The sequence below is a fragment of the Haemaphysalis longicornis genome, unplaced genomic scaffold (genome assembly GCF_048455015.1).
Source record: "Haemaphysalis longicornis isolate Haplotype H1 unplaced genomic scaffold, Haemaphysalis longicornis Haplotype H1 scaffold_10, whole genome shotgun sequence".
NCBI classification, from domain to species: domain Eukaryota; kingdom Metazoa; phylum Arthropoda; class Arachnida; order Ixodida; family Ixodidae; genus Haemaphysalis; species Haemaphysalis longicornis.
In genome coordinates, this window is record NW_027526204.1 from 104066046 (window position 1) to 104090569 (window position 24524).

Here is a 24524-nt window from a genome sequence, read left to right on the forward strand (position 1 = left end):
GCTGACGTCTGCGAGCCGTGTTCGTGCTTTGTCTTCCGTCTAGTGCGCTCACTGTTTCGTGAGCTTTTGTTGCGGACTTTGTTGTTCGTTCCCCCGCTGCTTCCGGCAATGAGCCCCTTCGGTGTCGATCTGTGCGCTTCGTCAAGCGGACTCACGACCTCTGCAAACACCCGACACACAGGCTTTTATCTCCACTTAACCTCCTCCTCTCAGCTTGGAGGCGCTTCCTTTGTTTTTGGGTGGTTCGCTTGCGGTGGCCGTTTCTTTTTTGACGTGTTTCCTAACATGCTTCGCCGCTTTATTGAGTAAAGGAGGAGGAGGAGGAGGAGGAGGAAGAGGAGGGAGCTCCGGAAAGAGTTACCGTGGCATTACCACCCCCATCTCTTGTCTTTCAACGACACCACCCACGCAAGAAGGCTGCAAAAGTGTCTTAATTCCCGTAGAACGATCGGCTAGACGCTTTCTGTCTTTTCTTTCTTATCTCTTTCTTTCTCATCTCTTTCTTTCTTCTTTCTTTCTTATTTCTTTCTTATCTCTTTATTTCTTATTTCTTTCTTATCTCTTTCTATCATAGTCAGTGCTAAGTCATCCTAACATCTTCCGCACCTTCTCCTCCTCCTCCTCCTTCATCTCTCTCTCTCTCTCTCTCTCTCTCTCTCTCTCTCTCTCTCTCTCTCTCTCTCTCTCTCTCTCTCTCTCTCTCTCTCTCTCTCTCTCTCTCTCTCTCTCTCTCTCTCTCTCTCTTGGAGTCGAGAACGAAGATCAACGATTCAAGAGAAAGAAAGGCTTCGAGAAGGAGCACATTTCAGACACTCACAGACGCAGCAAAGACAGAAAAAAAAAAAAAAAAAGAACACGAAGAGCGAGACGCTCACGAGAGGGGAAAAAGAAAAAGTGGCGTCTAGGCGCGTGAACTCCCGAGGTCCGTTATTTTTGGAACCCTTTTTCGCGCGACGCGGCGTATGCGAGGTGGGGGCGAATAACCGCCAGCCCGTGACTCTCCTTGTCTTGAAATTCGGCCAAGGGGACACGCAACCCCGGGCTGGAACCGCAGGCGGCCGAGAGGGCGCCAAGGAGGAGGGGGAGGAACCGGGAGCGGGAGACCTGGGTGAAGAGAAGCCAGTGTTTCCTTTGGCGTGGTGGTTGCTTGGCTGACGCTCGTACCGGAAGCCCGTGGTCGACCAGGCGGAGCTTCATAACGTTCGGCTCCAGTGCGGAAGAACCCCGGTTTCAACCCGTCTGGTACTGTTCCTCCGGGCGACGTGGTTGCTGTTGTCTTCCTGTGGTTGTAGCTGTGTTTCATACTCGTGGCAACGCCACCTGATTTCGTCTGGCCCGTCTGCCGCGTCGTTCGAGCAACAGACGGCATGTCTTGCTTCGTCTCGCCAGCGCGTGCTCTACTGACATACTTCAGCGAAGGACCGCCGTCTTCGCGGTGAAACTGGAAGTGTTTTCGCAGTTTGTGGTGTTCCTTGTGGTGGAATGAAAACGAGAGGAGGTGTGAAGTGACGCTGAAAATTTCATCCGGAATGTGTCTCCGCAGCACTAAGCCGCCGTTTCCATCGACTGCTGCATCATCTTCGAAGGCTTAGTTCTCCTGTAGCCGCTTTTATTCAAACTTTGTGATACACTAGAGGCGTTCTGGAAGAACATATTCAAGTCAGCCGTAAGTCTCGAACGTCGGGTTTTCTAGAAACTCTGAGTGCGAGTATACGTCGAAAATGGTACGCAGCGAGCCGGACGAACACTTGACGTTGACAGAATCTGCGGCGTGGACGTGATGTGGACGGTTATTTCACCGCTCGCTCCTGACCGTGCGTGCCTTGTGCGTGAGAGGAAGAAAAAGCGTGGTTGGCCGACATGTTGTTGGAGCTCATGCTGCTGTCTCTGCAGCGCAGCATCGGGTCGATTGCTGTGCTCAGTGCCATGGGGTACTTCGCCCAAAAAGGTAACGGTGTTGGTTGCGGAACCGACTGTTTTCTGTTCGGACACGAACCGCTTGCATGGTTTGAGTGAGGATCAGGTGCTGAGGGCAGTGTAACGAAAAATGACTCAAAGTAACTAAATATGCACAGCTAATATAACAGCCACGTATGCGGTATACCTATGCGTAGCTACAAGAAGTATGAGCACGCATAGGTATACCGCATACGTGGTTGTTATATTAGCTGTGCATATTTAGTTACTTTGAGTCATCTTCGAAGATGATGCAGTAACTGAATATGCACAGCTAATATAACAACCACGTATGCGGTATACCTATGAGTAGCTACAAGGAGTGGGAGCACGAGGACGCGGGTTCGATTCCCAGCCGCGGCGGCCGCTTTCCCGATGGAGGCGAAAGCAAAAAACGCCCGTGTGTACGAGATCTCGGCGCACGTTAAAGATCCCCAGGTGGTCAAAATTAATCAGGAGCCCTCCACTACGGCGTGCCTCATCGCCTCCGTTGCGTCGGCTTGTTAAACCCACCAATCAATCAATCAATCAATCAATCAATCAATCAATCAATCAATCAAGCAAGCAATCAATCAATCAAGCAAGCAAGCAACAAAAAAGTATAGTTGCTAACTGTGTACAGCGGACGATGCTGATTAACGAGGTCTGTGTAAGCTAAGTTCAATGCGCTGATGCGTCCTGGGCATATTTTTTTTAAAGTCGCGCTGCAGTATAGCAGGGTTACAGAAAGCCTTCCGTGTTTGTGCGTAGCGACTCCGCACCAGCATTTCACTTTTTCAAGGACCGTTTCGCCATCTCAGGGCACGTATGTAACAACGACCGGTGATATAATTAGCTCCCTGTATACCTAATTAATAGGTACAAACTTGCGTATTATTATTACCCCCCCCCCCCCTTATGGGAGGTACTATTCATTGAGGGAATCATCAGCATGCAAACCCTGTGGTCATCACGGGCTGTGACGTCGCGCAACGCGGCGAATCGTTCCCAGTTGCGACTGAACCCGCGAGAAGCGCATACAGTTTGTATAGGTACTCGAGTATAGGTACTCGACTGCTGCGATTACGTGAACGACAGTACTAGAGTACGCACACTACAATTGCCGCGAAGTTGCGGAAGTGTACACACTCTATCAAGCCCGCTTAGAACGACGTTTCCTTATCACGGTCTGTAGCACTTCCGCTTGTCTGGCCCAATCGAGATAAGGGAAGACCGACTCGGGTAGAGCTTCTAGAGCCCGGGATTTCAATAGAGCATAGTCAGCCGTTATCGCGTTCTCGCATCCGCACCTTCACTCCCTGTCGTTCTTCCTTGCATAGTATTTCATGCCAGAATCGGTTAGATACGAACGTGCGCAGCTTGAGCGATACTGACGAACGGGAAGAGGACTTCCAGCTTTATTCAGAGCTCAGCTTTATTCTGTGGTCCAGAACACAGGGTTCTGTTTTGAGCTACTGCTAAAACGGTTCCGCTTGTCAGCTTCCGTGGCGCAGTGTCGGCGCTAACGCCCTGTGTTCGAGTCCCAGCAGTTACCTAGTTTTTTAAATGCAGAGCATTTCAGTAACTCACGATGTCACCCGCGTTGACGTCCGTAGTCGTAGTCCGCACCCCTTCCACTACACTATATTAAAAAAATACTATCCGGCGCATGGTTTCGATCCCTCGACCCTGCGGGCGGAACGCAATGTACATGGTGCTCTACCCACTGCGCCACAAAGACGACACAGAATGGGAGGCTACGAACGCGCCTTATGTCCTTGACTCATTCAAACTACGTCAAGAAGCTGCTGATACAACGCATTCACTACCACCAACTCCCCAAACACTAAACGTTAACGCAATACACCCACCCCCTATGCACGCATTTACTCGAGTCCCCCTCGCGGGGAGATGGGCCCAATTTTTCAAGTATTCTTTTCCCTGCGACCTAGCTCTTGTCTTAAGTCAATTGTAGGCATTATTTATGTAAATAAGTGTAGATTGGTCTTTTCTAGGTTCCTTTAGACGAATAAGGATCAACTATAGACCTTTTCATCCCTTAATCTGTACTAAGATCAGGACTGTTCTGGGCTGTGTTGCGCATGCGTAGTTACATTTCCCTGTCGACTGCGCCAATCATAGAACCGCTACCGTGCACAGCCCACTGATAAAATGGCAGCTCCAAGGACGATGAAATCAAAAAGATCTATACCGTGGTACGGTTGACATAATACACCTGAACATTACCCTGTGGTCGGGTCCACAGAATAAGTAATGCTGTACACTAACTTGCCTTCATAATCATCATCCACTGGTCCACAAAACAGACACTGCCATTACCTTTCAAAACCGACCGTAATCATAGCCCGCTTCTCATCACTTTTTTCCATTCACTGCATTCCAAATTATTTTTCTCAATTTCCTTCCCTTTATTTCGCTTTGTTTCGTTCCGCTTTCGCGTGGCTCTGTTCCCTCGCTTTCTGTCCTGTGCCGTCTCGCTTTGGCGCCGATGGCTCCTACCCGGCTAGCAGACGACAGAAAAAAAAAATCCCATCTGCTCGCTCGGCCGGCCGTAGCAGAAAACGGTGACGTCGACAGCGCGCTCGGCGGTGTTGTCTGCAGCCGTGCGTCGAGCAGCCAGCCATTCGGTTTGTTCACCCACAGCCGTGAATAATGGATGTTACGCTACGCCGCTGTGCCGGCGCTGAGTGAAGTCGGCGCGCGTTCGGTTGGTCGGTCGCCTCCATTTTTCCGCTTCCTCCAGCCAGGCATGCGGATGGAAGAGGCCCTCTCCGGGCGCAAGCATATGCTGATGGCCTCCCGCGAGCCCGAAGACTATCTACATGCGTGCCTGTTTACCAACCTTCCGCCTCGTTTGTATGTATAGCCCCCCTGTAGACGGCTCGGACGAGCTCTGTTCAATATTGTAATGGGCGCACTTGAAGTTCGGCTTTTTCTTTCTCTCGAAAGTTCTGCGGTGCAACCTAACCTAACGAAAACCGGCCCAGCCAAGCGACACTAAAGGAAAGCTTAGAAAACCTAATCCAAGTAGGTTAGGTATATTAAAGCGAATTTTTGAATACCTCAATGATGGCGACGTTCATCGCGCAAGACGCACTGCAGGAAAGCCAATGGGTTTCACAAGATGATGATGATGATTATGATGATAAGCGAAGGCACTTCAAGCCCCCAAGTAAAGAAACGCCTCTCGTGCTCCGTATGGAACCTGAGGGCCTCTCGCGTTATGAAGCCGACGTATACCTGACTGCGCCATTTCGACTTGGTAGAATCAGTTATTTCGGACTTTGACTTTAACTTAGATTGCATGGGAGAAAGCTTCATATTTCAGCCATCTCTGTCTTAAGAAAAGGGCTTAGATTTTTTGGGATCATCAGAATCATTATCATCGTCGTCGTCGTCATCATCATCGTCATCATCATCATCCTGCTTGTGCCCAGGGCAGGACGAATGCCTCTCCCATGCCTTTCCAGCCGTTCCAGTCTCCGTGATGCCGAGTCCGTTCATTGCCTCCGGATTTTCTTTTCAGGTTTCATTCCTCAATCGAGTTAGTTAATGGCCTTCCTCTGCAGCTAGCTTAGGCTAGGCTATCCATGCATCTGAATGGTCGGCTAACCAAAACTAACCTGACCAAGCTAGATCAGATTAGCATCCTGTTTGCATTGTATGCACCAGGTTAGGTGATGCTAAGTTAAAATCTAATTTGATTGAAATTGACTCGAGTTTTCCCCAGCGAAATAACGTCCAATTTTCCTTGATGCGGGCAGAACACTTATTCTTGTACGATGTGCAGAGTAGTTCTTTTATAGTTGAGGGTTGAGTTAGGTCGAAGTTCCTCGTAGCGTGCGGCGTGTAACTTCGAGCGTCTGCAGTCGGAAATCTGAAACTTATGTAGGCTGTGTACATGTGCACAGCCCGTGTATACGTTTTCTTCGTGAAAAAAATGTTAAGATAAATCGAGAGGTATAAAGATAATGGCTATAAAGATAAAGATAATAACGTTCTGATAACAGTGATATCTCTGCTACACGGCTGTTTTAAAGGCCTTCCGAAGGCCGTTGAACGAAATGTCTATCGGGTGCCCCATCGTAAATACATGGGGCGTAATTCTGGGCCAGCGTTCAATGGTGAGTTGAAAGTCACCGTGTAGCACAGGCATAAATCAAACTCCGGATCACCCTATCTCGCCACTTCAGGTTTAGCTTTAGGATTCTTGCTGCTCTTACTAGCACAAAGCGGGATGTCCGGATGGGATGTCGGAAATCGTATCTCGCACTACGATCACCCTTGAACCCGAAATTACGAAAACCCTTCTTAGGACTCTTAAGGTGGAACAGCGCTAAAACGGTCATCATAATCATCATCATCATCATCTTATCTACGCCCACTGTAGGGCAAAGGCCTCTCCCATAGATCTCGAATTATCCTGGTCCTGTGCTAACTGCGACCAATTTATCCCCGCAAACTTCTTGATCTCATCTGTCCATCTAACTGTCTGCCGCCCCCTGCCACGCTTGCCCTCTCTAGGGATCCACTGTGTTACCCTTACTGACGGTACACAATAAACGGTACGCACTAAGAAAATACCAAGTCTATCTTTTGTTAATGTGTCCCTTTTCAGCGCTGTTCCGCGCTGACATGCGCTGTCAGGAACAGACGACCCTCCCGCGCAAAATCCGCAGCTTGCCACCTGCTGAGTTTTGAGCGGGAAAAACAAAACGCCTGCTACGTTCGTCTACTCATCTAGCAACAGTGTCAAAGAAGGAACAACTTCACTGTCCCCGCGTGATGAGCAGAAACCCAGCGTGAACTGAGAACGGGCGGACTCGGTCCGCGGCGTACGGCTCCATTGTCGATCGGTGAACCCGTGACGCCGGCCGGAACGACGAGCGCGTCTTCGTTTTTCCGCTTCCTGCACCAGAGTGCGCGGATGAATGCCTCGCAGTGCCTTTCCGTGACTTCTGTTCATTCCATCCAGCCATCCATCGTATTCTTATCCACTAACATAGAACGGTAGCAGGTGATGGATGTGTTGATACATATGGGCGATATAGGAATTGGTCTTGGACCCTGGTACCTTCGGAACAAAAGTTTTGCTCCGGTTCCTACGAGACACGGAACTGGACAAATCTTAGATTGTAAACAAGATATGCACTCTTTCGCGTTGTGGTGTACAATCTATTTCTTTTTCTTGGGTTGGTGTTTTTCCCCCCCTATTTTTCAACGTTTTCGTTGTATTTTGGTTCAGATTTTATATGAACGATTTCATTTTCAAATTTATTTTTATGTCCCAACTTTGCTAGCAGCATTTTCCTTGTATCTCGTTTTTAACGTTTCTTGTTTGCCTTCTCGCTTTCTACCCGTGATGTCCCACATTCACCACTCATTGCTGTAGTCATTTGCTCACCAGTTGTTATTACCCGCCACGGTGGCTCAGTGGCTAAGGCGTGGTGCTGCTGAGCATGAGGTCGCGGGCTCGATTCCCGGCCGCGGCGGCCGCTTTTCTGATGGAGGCGAAAAGCAAACACGCCCGTGTGTGCGAGATTTCGGCGCACGTTAAAGATCCCCAAGTGGTCGAAATTAATCCGGAGCCCTCCACTACGGCGCGCCTCATCACCTGCGTTGCGTCGGCGCGTTAAACCCCGCAATCAGTCTATCAACCAGTTCTGATTAAAGAGCTCTCTCTCTCTCTCTCTCTCTCTCTCTCTCTCTCTCTCTCTCTCTCTCTCTCTCTCTCTCTCTCTCTCTCTCTCTCTCTCTCTCTCTCTCTCTCTCTCAGCCGCGGTGGTGCGCAGTGGCTAGGGCGTTGTGTTGCTGAACCCAAGGATGCAGGCTCGACACCCTCCGTGCTGGCCGCTTTTCTGGTAGACTCGAAAAGCGAAAACGCCCGTGTGTCTAAATGTCAGCTCCCGTTATAAAAGATCCCCAGGGGGTCAAAGTAATCTGGAGCCCTCCTCTATGTCGCGCCCCATAGGGGTCGCTTCGGCACGTTACACCCTGTCATTCGATATAGGAATAGAAACAGCGCACTTTTAAAACGAAACGAAAACAGCGTATTTTGCTGGTACCTCTACAGTCTCGCATGTCGCAACAGATGTGTACAGAGATGTACTTTCCCGCGCTCAGAAACCCGTCTTTTTACAGGCTACGCAATCCGCCACGTTGCAGTAGCAGAACGGAAGAAACAGGCCGGTCAGCCTGCGTGCTTGCGTGCCGTGATGCTGAGTCGTCTGCTACACGCTAGCTCTGCGTGGGAGTCGTCTGCTCGGCGACCGTTGCTCCGATCGTCTGCTACTTTTCTGGTGTTCTTTTTTATCGTCTGCTCCCTTGCCGTAGCGAAATGTTCTTTGCCACGTCTTGTTTTCCGCGTGTCGTATTCATCGTGCTCCTCAAGTGCTGTCATTTATATTTATTATTACTATGATTATCGTTATTTCTAGCAGCTTCCACCCATGTCTGGACCGATATCCAATACGATCGTTGTGCTGTTCCTGTGAAACGCAGGGGAGCGGAGTATAGAGAGGTTCTTTACCTGAAGACGGACACCTACTTGTCTTGGCTTGTCTTTTTTTTTTTTTTCGCCCGCCTTCCCAGTCTCGCTTGGAAGCGCTCGTTTTCGAACCGTGACAAGCCGCCTTCTGGCAGCGTCTTTGTCTTTGGCTATTCTTTTGTTTCTCGTCCGAAGCTCTTCCCCGTGCCTTGTTACCCGTGCCCGGCAACTTCCCGCGGAGAAGTTCAAGGTAGACGCTTCACCTGACACAGGAAATGTCTCGTCTTGGATACGGCTCTGACTTCTTCTTTTCTATCTCTCTTTTTTCCGAATTTTTATCTTCCCGTACGTTCTGCTCGGAGGAAGTTAAAAATTAGGCCTTGCAGACGGTTTTTCCTTCCTGGTATGTTGCCGGTGCGTAGCTTGCGTGCTCGCATTTTATATCGCGCATCGCAATTTCGGCTGTTATGCAAGGCCGCTCTGGTTTTCTTGGGGCCTCTTTTTTTATTTTTTCGTAATTCCCGCCTTTTCCCGAGTTTTCGTCACACTTAGCGTGCCTTCTCGACCGTGCCTTTGTTAACTGGGCTGTGGATCAGGAACACTGAAGATGGGCATCACGGGCAAGCGATGCGCGTCTCTGTCTCGAGTTCGTTGCCGCCTCCTGTGCCATAGTCACGCAATCGACGAAATCATTGGACAGCGCCGGGCGAAACTGCGCATAGGTGTTCCGCCAGTGCACAACGATTGGCCACTTCGATCTCACGATGATTGGTTGCTGTATTAACTCTTATCAGTTACCAGGAAAAAGTAATTGAGGAAAATTATTTCGAACAATTAGTCAATGGACGTCTATACTTGTAGAGGGAGATACGGAAAAAGATCGGGGGAGAAAAAATATATAGCGAGAAATAGAAACAGGGAGAGAGACCAATTGAAAAATGCATCCGGGTTGAGGTGGAGTATAAGGTCCTACGAAGCGCCTTGAAAAACTTACCTTGCTGCAAAGAGCATTGTAAAGAGAGGTGATAGGTTCCTCACTTGAGGATCAAAAGTGAGCATCACGAATTTACACAACTCCCGCGAGCAACATTTTGGGTTACACATGATGAAGTAGGTCTAGTTGATCAGTACATCTGATTCGAAGGGCACACAGACGGTTGGAACACGGGCGTGATGAAAACGGTGGCCAAACGCGAAGACAGGCATAGATAAGTAACTAGGCGGAGACGAAAAAAAATAAAGCAAGGAAGCGAAGCTGATCGAAAGACACTGGCTAGAAGACCTGTTTCTCCTGCAATACATGCTAAGATGAGAGTGGTGATGGTGATGTTGAAGTTGTCGGAGGGTGAGGATCATTTTAGTGATGATGGTGGTTATGATTCTGGTCATCTTTGACAATATTGTTTGCATAAATAAAAATACCATACCGCAGAATACCGAGCCTTGCGGCGCCACCACCGTCCCCACCATCACCATCATCACCCTTACCATACCCCACCATCACCATCGTCACTCTAAGTCAACTTTCAATCCACAAATGTCAATCAGTGATCGTGGGGGTGGGGCTGCGCAGCCTCTTACGAAACTGTACAGGACATACAGGCAAACTTCGAACTGACCTCTTGTTCATCTTTCGACCCTCAAATTAGCGGGAAGACCGCTAGCCAATATGCGGCAGCAGAACGCCTGCCGCGCCCACGCAAGGCGTCCGGCCCTTTCTGCAGCTGAGCGGAGATGGTCGGCGCATGGCACGGAGCAGAGGTGAAATATAAAAAAACAGGACGCGCGCGCACCTTTAAGCAGCAGCGGCGGCCACGGGGTCACTTTTCAGCTTTCACCGCACGCGCCAGCTTTCGCACAAGTCCCGCAGCCGCCCTTCCGCGCCGACCACAACTTCTTCCAGTCCGCCCACGTTCTAGATGCAGGCGCTTCTTCTTTGCCCCGCGTTAAAAGCCGGAAGAAGATTCACGCCGGCCACTGCCAACTCATTACAGCGACGCCCACAGGGTCGCATAGATACACGCCGTGCTTCCGCGGCGTCCCGCCGGCGTGCGCCGTCTCGGGCCGGTCCAGAAGAAAGCGTTGCGAAAGCGACCGAGCTTGGCCGAAGCTCCGTGGGCGTGAAGATCAACCACCACGGGCGTCGTCGTCGTCGCTGTATACAATGTCGAGACGACCGGCGTCGAGGAGGGGAGATTCGGAACCTGACTCAGGTGTCGTGGCCTGCGTTGGTTGGTGGCGTCACGCGCAATCAGCTGGGGTACATCCTGAGTTTTTGTTGTTCATTTCATGTCCGTTTCAAAACGCCCACTTCGAGCGAGCTCTGATTGGCTGAGAGCACTCGACACGCTTGCGAATAAAGACAAGCAGCTAAGGCGGGGCCGTTGGTCTCTGGGCAGTGGTGTATACACGAAAGGCTCGACTTGACCATATTGAAGAGTGAGGAAGAGAGTATAGCACCCTGCGGTATACCTGCTTGAAAGTTGGAGATATTGGGGAGATGCTTGTCCGGGTGTACTTCGAATGGTTGGATGTACCAACACGTCTTGAAACGAACGGGAACTGGACATTTTTGAAACGGGCACAACTGGAATTCCGCCCTGAACTTGCTCTTTTGAGTGCCCCTCCTTGAGATTTCGGTTGCTCAACGACCCCCCCCCTTGTGGTGCTGCGTGTGGTAGCGCAGAAATGACGGCCATCTTCTAGAACACCATACCAAAGCGGAAGACTCGCAGTCATCATTACAATCATAATAATTATCAAAGATCATCATCTACTGTTAATATACATCGCATGAAATCAGCTGTCATCGTCCCTGACGTGGGCCAACATCGTTTGTCCCTTTCCTGTCAACGTTTTCGTATCTCCTACCCCCGCCTAGTTTTCCGCACGTCTCTGCTTTTAATCTCGGCCCTTGCTGTCCACTTTGTTGACTGTGCAGGCCTACTGAAACCTCACGTGTCATCCACCGTTCCTCACGTGCCATATGTCTAATACACCACTGACTCTAACCAAAGTAGCGCATCATTCTTTAATGGTTTGAACAGCTGCGTAACGCTCCAAGCATTGCAAACCCATATTTCCCAAACAAGTGCCAATGAATACGTCTTTGCGTTCGCTTTTGTCGCAGGCATTTCTTTTCTATTGTTACAATCCGAACACGTTCTGACAGGATGATACTCGGAACATTGCAATCGGAACGCGTTCAGGCTGGAAAATATTGGAAAGATTATAATCCGAATGCTTTCAGGCAGGAAAATAACGGCAAAATTACAATCAGAACGCCTTCGGAGAGGGAAACACTGGAAACATTACAAACGAAAGCATTATGACACAACGTGGTTGGCTGCTGTCCCGCACTTTAACGCTGAAAAATAAGTCCACTTTCGGTATAATCCTAAAGACAGCCCCACCCTCCAAAGCTCCCCATTTTTAAAATAAAGGAGCAGAGTAAGAGATAGATAATTCTTTAGAAAGAAAGCGCAGTTTGTTTACGGCGGCCAACGTTCCAGCAGAGCAAGATTGAATCGACGGGCTTAGCTATCGCGAACCCTGATTCAGGATACTTCCCGCCATTTACAACGGTCCCAGAGATCGAGTACGCGCCTCGCGGACCGCGTTATCGAACTCCCCACGCAAGCACCCCGTCGTCAGCTGGGCAGAGGACCGTCGCTTCTTCTTTTACGGCCGAGATTTCCAGGCCCACGCGCTCGGCCAGCGGCGCAGATAGCCAGACGCGGGGACGCCGTCGGCCGTGCCGGACACAAAGGCAGCGCCAAGCGTGCCGGCGAAAACCCGGCACGTGCTCGCGGATGCCGCGCAAGCGGTTCCTCCGTGCCGGCGCCAGGTCGCGTTGTATCGCTCCGGCGCCGACGAGTCCGTCGTCCGATTAGCGGGATTTGTATTCCGGCCGCCGACGAGACGCTGTCCCAGTGCTGTACGCTGCGCTATACATATTCGGCCCACAAAGGGGAAGAATCTCGAGGGCGCGCCGGGACTACACGCTCGGCTCTGGCGCGTCGCTTTGTTTTCTGCACACGCGCGTTTCCTGTGAGCCCTCCACGCCCGAGTTTTGGTATTTTTTTTTCCTCGTCCAACGCGGAAGTGATAGGAGATGCGTGTATGCGGACACGACGGGGGGTGGGCGGAAATGAATGGTGCCCAGCAGCAGGTGTGATACAACAATGGGAGGGTCCCCGCGGGAGGGTGGGTAAAGGCAGAGTAGTATCTCTCAGTTCCCAAGTCGCTGTTTGGTTAACTAACACGTTTCCAAGACACTGCGTTGAGAAAATTGAGTGCGTAGACTTTAAATAGGAGATGAGACTCTGTGCACCTATTTCCTCTTTAAACCTTGTTAGCAACCGCCGCGGCGCTCAGTGGCTGAGGCGTTGCGCTGCTGAGCACGAGGACGCGGGTTCGACTCCCGGCCGCTGTGACCGCTTTAATGGTGGAGGCGAAAAGCATAAACGCCCCTCTGTTCGAGATTTCGGCGCACGTTAAAGATCCCCAGGTGGTCAAAATTAATCCGGAGTCCTCCACTACGGCGCGCCTTATCGCCTGCGTTGCGTCGGCGCGTTAAACCCTACAATCGATCAATCAATCAATCAATAAACCTTGTTAGCATCCTGGCACGTTCTGGACTGTGCTACGCACGCGCAGTCAGATGACCCTGTCGGCTGCGCCAGTTTAAAATTGCCGCTACTACCGCCCAGTGCTGCAATGGCTGCCTCCGGGACAAATAAGTTGAAGAATACAGTGCCTTTCCACTCCGTGGAAAAGGATGACCAGCAAAGCTGTGGTACCGGGCCCCAACGTGAGCGACAATATGCTTTGGCAGGGTCGTGTCCAAGGCGCTCACGAAGGAAAATACGTTTGTTCATAATTTGCGACAGAGCATACTTCCTGGGTTATCACCTGAACGAAACTTTGACGAATTAGAGCAAATTTATTCCGGGGGACAAACGTGGGCCTGTCCGTTGTCCGCCTGTTGAAGCCCCTGTATTGACAGGATACAAGAATTCCTAAATATTTACAACTTCACTCGGATTAATCGACCAGATTTAGGGGAAATCCCCAAGGTGGAGTAAGTTTCTGTGAAGGAAAGTTTGACATCCACCTAAATGCAGCCATACGGCTACACAGGAAAGCTATACAGCTTTCTCGGAAACTTCGCAGTTGAAGAAAAATTCGTCCTGGTCCAGGATTCGAACCCGGGACCACTGCTTAACCGGAGCAGTCGCTCTACCAACTGAGCTAACCAGGAGGCTAGTCGTTAGTAGCGCGAAAGCGAATTGATCCACAACTCGAAGTGAAGGACAGGTGTTAATCGACCAGATTTAGGGGAAATCTCCAAGGTGGAGTAAGTTTCTGTAAAGGAAAGTTTGACATCCACCTAAATGCAGCCTTACGGCTACACAGGAAAGCTATACAGCTATACAGTATACAGTTATACAGCTATACAGCTATACAGCTATACAGGAAAGCTATACAGTATAGCTGTCCTGTGTAGCCGTATGGCTGTATTTAGGTGGATGTCAAACTTTCCTTTACAGAAACTTCACTGGGAACTATGCAATTTTGAAAAGTAGATGAAGCTCGGCGTCATGTTAGAGTCGTCTAAGCGTCGAATCATGATATAATTTGTTTCGGGATAGTCTCAATAAAACGGGAGTTAGCGCCACTTTCTGCAATGATAGTGCCTTCCAAGATGGACGTACTTCACTGTGCAACACTCAATGTGAGAAAGCCATCTTACAAAAACCAAGCTGATCACAGCGGTCTTTTTAAAGGCGGCTTCACCACTAAACACAAGTGCAATGCTTGGAAGACATTTTTTGTGAGGAAATAAAGCGTATTTTCACGATTCGAACCCCCCCTCCCATTATAACACGCCGGTAAGTATATCAATAAAAATGCGAGAAAATAATTTCACGCCGATTATACCGCGTAGATTTAAAAGGCATGACACCACGATCTTGGCAGTAGATGTTTTATTCGGTGCACGTAACTGTGCCAGCAAACGTCTATAGCGTCGCATAAACTTGCCTATCCAGCTCCTGCTGGCATTACAACTAAAACGGGAAGCATTGATAGCCGGTTATTCTTTTGAGCCCGACTTCAGCGCGCACGCAAATTTTAAGGCGACTTCTGGCAAAAAAAAAAAAAAAAAACGTGCGCGTTGGAATCGTCGAAATACGGCAAGCCGTCCTATATAAAAATATAGGCCCCAGGACTTTTTTATTAGTTTTTTTTGTTTTTTTTATGCGCGGAAGGTGTAGCCTACAGTTTTACTATCCCAGGGATTTGAGTGGCGTTACGCTCGCGTACCATTCTTGTCTACATCGCTCGGTTGCCAGAGACGTAGCCAAAGTCAGCTTGGTCGAAAAATGTCCATACGCAGCCAACTCCACTACGGCTCACCCTTCGTGAGCTCTGGAAGCCAGCAGATGGCCCGCGGAGCTTCGCAGTATGGGGGATCGAATGGTCCTATAGTCACACGGCGTGCTGTTTCCGTTAAGGTGAACTCTCCTGCTGCCACTGCCACAACATAAGACGTAATTATAGCGGAGGACAGGGCAGTGTGGTAGTGCAACATGTTCTGCGCGCATGCGTGAACGCGAGCATCATAGCAAGGCGCCGTCTATAGTGTTCGGCGCAGTCGTATGCGTTATACTCCCGCGATTGGGTATTGACAGCGTCGTACCGTTTGTTCGAGGTGCTTCGACTGTTGACGGAATTAGTTCTGCACATTTTGCCGACAGTTTCTGTGTCCCAACATCCTCACAGCCTGGTGGGTAATGCATTCATGCTACAATTCACTTGAACATGTGCAGCTTTCCCGCTCATGGCAGTCCTTTCAACAGTGATTACTCTGCATTTTTTTAGCGAAATGAAAATGTTATTTTGCACAGCTAATATTTGAAGTGAATACTTGCTTTGTGCACAGTTTCAAGTCGCGCACGTTGCGCGACTGGGTTCCTGAGCCATGGGAACTATCCCATAGAAATGCATGGGGAGTTAGATTTGACAGCGAATTACACAAAACACTATTCAGATACCTGCAATGTTCTTTTAGCGTTTTAATCTTCACGTTGACTTCTAGCTTTATGCCATTTTCCTAAAGTGGTTTTTCTAGGTTCCCGAGAGGTTGTAATTTTGAGCGAGAAAGCTGGGTATGAGTCCGATACCCGAAAGAAACGTAGGGCTGATTACATAAGCTCCCTGTACTATTACTGTTGCGTTACAGTGCTTCTGTATCGGGTTGGTTCGGCGTATACGCTCAACCCTATCAGGCCGTCAACAGCGGCCACGACTGTTCTTCTAAGTGCCGTCAATTTCTCGTTGTGCAAGTAGCTATAGTCCGCATATTAGCACCCAATCTTTTCTTCCTTCATCTTCGACTGTTTCGCTGTGTAACCAAACAAACATGCGCTGCACTTAGCCATGGTGTGTGTTCGCCGGCTTCCTCTCCCTAAAATAAAATCAATCCGAGAAATTAATTGAGTGTTAACCATGGGGACTTCACTATGCTGCAGAACTGCAAAAATATAAGACACTCAAACAAAGAACTTTGACGGCGGCTGCCCCCTTCTCCCGCCACGTCTTTAGGCTTATCTAAACAGCGCACATTCCGCTCCCGTCACACAGTATACTTTCTTCGTTCCACAGTATACCGAGCAAAGAACGTCGTCGTCCGCACGGCGTTAAACTTAAGTGCCCCGCGCCGTGCGGCATTCGAGGCCACATCTGTCTTCTTTAGCCATCCCTGTACACAGCGCTAACCGCCCCTCGCCCCGCTTGTACGGAGTAAACGCGAAGAGAAGCCCGTCGAACGGCGGCAAAAAAGATCCGCGTGAACTCCCTGGGCTTCCGTGGACGTTAAGTCAGTCACGATACCGTGACGCAGCCCTCGTCCCGCCCCGATGGCCTTAGAAAAGAACGTGCGCTGCGGACCGCGCTGGGCGGAGGTCTTGAAGGAGGCAGTATACGTGGGAAGAAGGGGTAGCGAGGGGGCGTAGATTTTCTTTTATACGGCAACCGGGCCCTTGATATGGGGGACTGGAGCCGAAAACGGTAGTTTCTCCCGCTAAAATACCGTACCGAACCATCTTGAGAGGGCGGTGGGCGGTGTACCGTTAGTCGCGAGCTGAATGTCGTGGCGTCAAGGCGTTTCCGCTTCCGAGCTGTAAAAGCTGAACACCCTGACTGAGAGGATCTGAACGGCGGTCTTTGCTGCGGTGGCCTGTTGTTTCAGTGTTTAAAGGAGGTCTGTGAAGGATTCGTGAGGACATTGTGCAAAAGGCTTGATTTTGAGGAACCTGGACTGATGGTATAGTTGGTACTTGGGCTGAGAGGCAAGGTACGATTGACGAGCGCCACAGATGAGACACGAACACAAAGCTTCCTTCGGCATGGGGAACCGTTTCTTCCCTACGCTTTGTCTTGGTAACGAGCGCCCTGGTTGACGATGATCAGTATATATGCGGGGAAGGGGCGAATTTCTGTCGTCAACTTCGCTTTGATGTTGTTTGTCGCGGACACGCTGTGATACGACAGGCGTTGATGAGGGTGTGTAATCAATCCAGCTCTAAGACTAGCGAGCACGTTGATGGGCACGACCTTGTCGGTACGCTTCGTGTATGCCGCAATTTCTGGAATGCTTGGTGTGTAAGCGTATTTGTTTATTAACTTAATCTCGTCTTTTAGGTTTCGTGAGCATCACGCGCGCATGTAAATTCCCAAGGACGGGAAAGTGATCTCAAGTGAGGACGCGAGTGGAAAGAAGGGAGGATTGTTGCACGAAAAAAACTAATTTTCAAAGAGGAAAAGCAAAACCGCAGAATGGAGGAAACGGCCGCAAAGAATGCGCCAGATTCCAATAAAATAACGGCCCGCTGTGAGCCACTGCTTTCAGCGGCACCCCGTCGTGTGATTCGTCACGGGTGTTTGCAGTGGCTGGCTGCACGGAGGGGTCGGGCGGCGAGAAACAACAATGAAATCGCGAACTATATCACCTCGTGTCACGCAAGGACGGGGGGATCTTTCTATGGCACAAGGAGAAAAAATAAAATAAACAAAAGCAATATTGAGAAGCGTATATACGGTCACCGGAACTTGCAGTGCAATCAGCCGAGGTTCGTTGCAGAATATATATATATATATATATATATATATATATATATATATATATATATATATATATATATATATATCACAAATCCAGCACGCGCACACAGGGCCCCTCCGTCGGAAAAACAGGGACTGCGAAAAGTACACAGTGCGTAGAGTACAATGAGAACCGGGAGAGGACGTAGTAGAGGAGTTTGGAGTTCCGGAATTTGGGGCTTTTGTGGCGCGAAAGAGGGGTTTCCGTGAATGGAGTAGGCGTCGCATCCGTGCGGCCTCCAATGCCGCTCTTCTTCCTCCTTCCGGTTGCGTAACAATGCTCGCGCTATGTACACACCCGCGAAAATGCCGGCCGAAAGAGGGTTCCGGTTTCACGTATAGAGTGCGTGTATGCATTCGACACATCCGCGTTAAACTATTTTTAACGCGACAGCGTTTGTATGGCCGACTGGTCAGTAGCGGTCCCAGAGATTGGTTTTAGGGGGGGCGATTTTTTTTTTTGGGGGGGGGGGGGGCGGTTTTTTTTTTTGGGGGGGGCGAATAAGAACCGCTCCTCTCCTTGCGCCAGTTCTGCGGAGGAGGTGATAACCATGCCGGCGTGTGCGTGTATGTTGTGTAACCCGCTTGTGCACAAATCACTTAGCGACACAGTGCTTTTTGACTCCCCGTAGGCGGTGCTACGGCTGACTCGAGCCCGCATTTCTGACGGTCGCAACACGTTTGCGACCTCACACAAGTGGGATTTAACCTCGCGCAAGTGGGATGCTTCGTAAAAAAACAAAAAATAAGAAGCTGAGGACCTTTTTTGGGGGGGGGGGGGGCGATCGCCCCCTTCGCCCCCCCCTTGGGACCGCCACTGCGACTGGTACACTTACGCAGTTCGGTGGCGTCGCCGCCAGTCGTCCGAAGACCCTCACGTTTTTCACTCTGGTTCAGCGTTCGCTACTGGTCTCAGTGACTCAGTGGGCTTACGAGATCTTGGCAAATGACATGACTCGGCGATAGGGCGGACAAGGCAAAGAATAAGCAGTAGTAGAGTCCATGTTTGTTGTTCCTCTTCAGCTTTCTTGAGGCTAGATTCCTTTATTTTTATCCACAGCGACTCCTTTGCACAGCAACCCGACACATGTTTGTACTCTGGATCAGTAATGAGCGTTCTGAGTTGTGGAGGGGGGAGAAGCTGGCCTCAACTTGAGTGCCCGTCCTGGGAGTCAGGTCGTCGCTTCGAAACTGAGGACGTGTTTTTTCGCGCTCCTCCGGTTCGAAGCGACTTCAGATAGCTGCCCGTTGTTCACGCGAGCCGTCGCCCTAGATTTGGATTTCTCTCTCTCTCTCTGGATATGCCCCGACTTTCGCTCTGCTGGTGTGGTACTTCGATTGCAAGCTCCCACTCCCCAGTACCCTTCTGTCGGTTACAGTCCAGTCCAGCGAACCCCGAAGTGGTTATCGACCACAGTAGAACTCGTCCCCTCTACCTTTATCTCACCTCTCTAATTAATTTTCACTAATATATGCCCTTTTCTATTATTCCCACTATATTTCAACCACCGGTCTCAGTTTAATGCTGGTGAACTTCCCTGGTGAGTTCAGTTATATCCCCAGTCCATTTCTTTTCACTCTTTCTTTAAGCACAAGCCACTACTCATCACCCCCCCCCCCCCCCACCCCACCCCACCCCTTAGTCTTTTCAGCACCGGCACTTCCCACCCGTCTGGTGCAATATCGCTCCCTCACTATACACCCGTCTACGACGATGCAATTTGAAACCGCTTTGGGATAAACACAGCAAGCATGAAGAGTGATAGCTCTCTTTTGCTTCGAATTTGTAGCGTGCCATTTATTCCGTACTTCAGTCCGTTCGGTTTGAATACCGAGCGGACAATATCGCGTATGCAATCTAGCAGTGCGTCAAGTTTTCTAGCTGTTTGTGATGGAGTGCGCGTACCTGCCGTACTATCACCCGAATGTCAGCTCGCTCCGACGCCATCGCAGAAATCTCTCCGTCGAGAAGCGGGAACGGCCGGCCACGGGGCTCTTAACCTCTCAACATCTCCGGGGCTGCCGCCCGAAGACGCGGAGAACGACCGCAATTTATGACCACGGCCACGCCGCGAGGACCCGAGCTTTTCAAGAGCACGAACGCGCCCCTGGCTCGGGTGTGTTATGCCCGAGAACAGGGAGACGCCAGAAGCAACGCGTGTGTTTATGTTCGTTCTCTCTCTCTCTTACGTGTGTGTGCTATTCGCCCAGGGAGTCGCCCCACGCCTGTGCACCGCGTCAGACGTTTTCTCCCCGTGCTCCTCTGTCCTGATCTACTGTAACCTCAGTTTTTCTCTATTATTAAACCTTTTAAATTCTCAAACCCTAGTTTCTCCCATTCGATCTTCATTCGAGCCACGACCCAGCTAACACGAATACCACCTATAAAAATTGCAGGTCACACTGAAAGGTACATTTTACGGCGACTTGAACTTGGCTTGAGGCCATATTGCACTTTATTGATGGACGTCAGAACCGATGGTCGTAGGTCAATCAGTCATCCGCGCGAATGCCAAGACGATTTCAGTTGCACCGCCCGGTGTCTTGCGAATTTATTCGTTCGCAGTTACTGGACCCGAAACTCCGCAGACCCGAAAACTCGTAACAATGCCACAATAACCTATCTTGTTCTGTCGTGCCACGCCGGGATTGCCGCCCGTATACGAGTCCGTCATGCATTCCGTGCCCTCGTTATTCTTCTCGTGTGGCAGCCTTCACCTCGTTTCGGATTCCCACGCGAGGCGACCGTTACGGCCCGGCGCGTGGAATACGCATGGAGCCGAAACTGACTAGGCTCGTCTATAAAAGCGCGAACAGTCGTCGACGAGGGGGCTGTTGCTGCGAAGAGCTCCAGGAGTCGTTATCGCCTCGCGAGCTATTTATTCGCCAACCGACTTCGTCCTCGTCATGCTCTCACGCGCTCGTGTCGATTGTCCCGGTCATGTTCGTGACTTTCTCACTGGCTTCGTCTTCGTCTTCGGCTTTGGCTCACCGCTTTTTGTGCTCCGCACTCGTCCGCAACTCGCCATCGCCCCCTCCCCCCTTTTTTTTATACAGCTGTGCGAAGGGGTAGCTTTTTCGTATTGTTTCAGTATAAAGGCCGCTATATAGTGCGAGGAGTTGAGTGTCCGTCGCGGGCACGAAATAAAAATAGGTTGAAGAAGCCGGACGGACGTTATCGCCTTCTTGCGTCCTGAAAGGCGATCGTGCCTCCGAGATCGCCTAAAGGCGTGCATGCCGTTCTTCGAGGACGACTCGTAAGCGCTCACAGCCCACTGACCTCGTAGATAAGATGCCTCCAAAAAGCTTAGTTATATGTCACTGGGGGTGAAAAGAAGTAACGTGTAAACGTCCCACGCTTTACCGTGTTTCCGGGCATCCGTCGTAGGTTTTGTTTTTGTCCACCACCTGCAATTACAAGGAACTGTGATAGGTATTATGTTGGTGGCAATAGCTTCGACGCGTTCACTCCACATTAAAAAATGACTGCAGCGAGATAGGTACGCCACTCTGTTATTGACAGGATGAATCATTGCTTTTGAGCATTCTATAGCTAAGCGGGTGCATTTTAAGCTTTCGCGGGTGCCTCAACTTGTAGTGGTTTGAAACGAAAGAAATCCATTGTAGCAGCACGCATTCAGTTAATATTCAGGCTTTCTTAGTTGTAAAAAGCGGGAACTGACGGTCGTATTTGCGAACCATGTTTACGGCGAGGTATTTTCTCCTTTTCGGCCGCTTCACGTGCTTCTGACAGCCAGCATCAATGTTCCTTTTTATGCCCCTTAACGAAAACGACGTGCTTTACGAGCGAGTCAGTTATGTCTATAGAAACGTGGGGGTCACAGGACACTCGTATGTAAGCTACGAATACATTGGACGGATAAGACGGTGTTTAGTGGTCAACCCCAAGATTGTTATAGAAATCCCACACACACGCGCACACACACACACACACACACACACACACACACACACACACACACACACACACACACACACACACACACACACACACACGCACGCACGCACGCACGCACGCACGCACGCACGCACGCGCACGCGCGCACGCGCACACGCACACACACGCACGCTCGCACGCATGCACGCACGCGCACGCGCACACGCACATGCACAGACGCACACACGCAGTGACAGCGCACGAATGTTCGGGGACTTTACACTAAGATGCCATTTCCTGTGCCCTTCAATGCTTTGACTGGACCCCGATTTTCTCGTCGCCAGCGCAGATGTACTGCAGCCGGTTACAACATATCGAAGCCGCAGTGTTATTTCGCCTCTCTCTCCCTCACCTCCACGTGTATCACGCGAGCCGCGAAACTTGAAGTCATGGCCGCAGCTCTCGACCTGGCCACTACCACCTGCCCCTTTGCACGTCACGCCGTCTTCGCAGAACGCAGTTTGACCCCATCGAAGATGAGGGACGTTCCGCCGCCCCTGGAAAAGGGGGGGGGGGGGGGGGGGGGGGAACGTCGAACCCACGACCTTGATATTTCAGTGCTGGGGGAGAGGGGAAGTCCACACACTTCCCTTTGTCTAAATTACGGCCCGATTCGGTGTGGTTAACCAGTCAGGAGAGGCATAAAACAACAACAAAAAAAAAAAAAAAACCTTCATACGCCACAAAACTTCAAGATATGCCTCAAGAACGAAAACTCCCACGTTCAGCATGCACAAGACATAAAGTTAGGACTTCCAGCGAGTACAAAGCCAACTCTCCGGCCTGTGGCCGCTCATATATCTTATTGACAAAGCAACATCACCCGGCAGCTGTGGCAAGACCTATAAATCAGAAACGAGTGTCCTCGATCTCTCCCTCTGCACAGTTTGTTCGACCATACTGATTGGTGACCTCTGCATGACCTTGATGACGTCTTCTTAGTACCCGCCAATAGGAATGGGCAGAAAACTATCATTCGTCTCGATTCGGCGGCAGCCTGCGAAGCCTTCTTCTATCCTAAGCGTTGTTTGTCGTGGTCAGTCGTACCGAAACACCTGCCCCCGGTGCCTAGGGCGCATGCGCGTGATCGCGGAGCCGTTTTCCCGCGGGTGTCCTCGCACCCTCTCGCATACTGATGGAACGATCGGTGGCACACGCAGCAGGCGGATGTGGCGACCGTGCTGCTCCTGCTGTAATGAACGCCCCCGGCGATGACCGACGCATTGCTAATAAAAAAAAACGAACCATGGACGGGGTGAAAGGGCTGGTCTGTCGCCGCTTAATAGGTGTCTGTACTGTGATTACGGACATCGCTTCTGGTGGAAGAAAGAAGGATAAAACTTGTCACGTTTATGGAGGAGAGTCACGGGGGGTTTGACTCGTTCTTGACTGTATGGTTAAGTGGGAGGCAGAAACCGTGGTGGCCCATAGGTGCCCCATAGAGTTTCTTACAATATACACTAGAGGAAAATCTGGCGCTAGCGTCTGCGGCTCACATCAAGACCGCCATTATGCCGTGCGCTCGCCTTAGTTTCGTCATTGGCTTGGATTGAAACGTTTTATGGGCCGTAAATTCAAATAAAATGCCACAAGAACACGAAAAAGAGTGTGTAATTAATACTTATAAAATAAAAAAAACGCTGTTTTGAAGTTTAAAAAAGAAGCCAAGCGTATTCCTTTTAATGAGAGTCTGTCGAAACGGTTGACTTGGCATATTAAGGCATAGTGGAGGAAGCAAATTCCATAAAACGCTTAATAATCTAAATGTCACGCCAAGCCAAAGCCAGAAGCTGTAGTCCTCCCATAATCTCGCATGACGACATGGATTCCTAGGCGTAGTTTTGCTCTCTAGTATACTTATACTAAGAAAGTCTATGCGGCGCTCAAACCGACTCAGTGACTGGGGCGTTCATGGGGTATACTCATACGCGACACGTCTGCTAACGCAATAGCCGTGCATTCAAACAAACCTCTACCCTCTTGAGCCTCCTTCCTTTAAAATACTCCGGGGTTCATTGGACCTGCGTATAACCAGCCTCAGAACATCGTCGCCACGACACCAGGAGCTAAATACTTCTTGTTGGTTCACAAGGCGGAAAAAGTTTCCAACCCCGGTCAATGAAAACTCAATATTATAGAGGCGAAATATTAAGACGTCGAAAGGTTACCTGGGCACGTCAAAATGGAAACCACGGCTGATCCAAGGTAAACAAAGTCCACTTAACTACGACAAAAGGAGGGTGCACATAGTACAGTATAACGCAGCAACGAGTTGCGATATTTCACGCACCAGAACAGCCGCTGTGCCGCCTTTGGCAACCTATTCAAACATTCTCAATACCTTGATGTCACCTGTCCACCTTGAAGGTCACCTTGAGGTGCCCTTTACTTGTCTTACCCTGGTATTCTGAGTTCCTTGTCCACTCGAGCGCCGAGTGGTGGAGGTCCTTAAAAACGATTTTCCCATGCATATGCGTTGTGGAATCCTCCCCTCAGCCGAGTGGAGGGAGCAAATGGAGTGGCGGAGGGACTCAGAATACGGCCCTTAGTGTCTTCAAGGGGATCACATGTGGGGGAGCTACAGCATGCATGGGAGAAAACGGGCACGCAGGCGAAGACAACATCTCCCATTTATACGGGTAGCCCAGACAACGTGAGATTTGTCCCGAACGTCGCGTACATGGTTCTCATTTTTTTGCGAGTTTTTCTGTTATACACCCACATTATAAATACGATTCGCGCTGTCTTCTTTCGAAGTAAACAATTCCTATGAAAAGATTTCGGTGTACGTAAAGATCCACATAAGGTCAATATTAATCCGCAGCCCGCCACTACTGTGCGCATTATAGTCTAACACGCAAAATGTCAAAAAACCCAAAATGTCAAAAATATATATATTTTGTAGGAAGCTACATGTTAGCCTGATGAAGCAGCGAGTAACTATATGCGCCAGGTTCA

The 24524-nt window shown here is 50.1% G+C and overlaps 1 protein-coding gene across 4 annotated transcripts in view; it reads left to right on the forward strand.

The window, feature by feature from the left end:
* Ptp99a (Protein tyrosine phosphatase 99A) overlaps positions 1-24524 on the forward strand; it is a 232039-nt gene that overhangs the window by 14571 nt on the left and 192944 nt on the right. The window contains exon 1 of one of the 4 annotated variants that reach the window (XM_077690248.1): positions 1812-1948. The exons of the other annotated variants lie outside the window; for them this stretch is intronic. Coding sequence (XP_077546374.1) covers positions 1861-1948 — 88 coding nt within the window. The 5' untranslated portion in view covers positions 1812-1860. Of the gene's footprint in view, positions 1-1811; positions 1949-24524 lie in introns of those variants that run through there. 4 annotated transcript variants of the gene reach the window in all.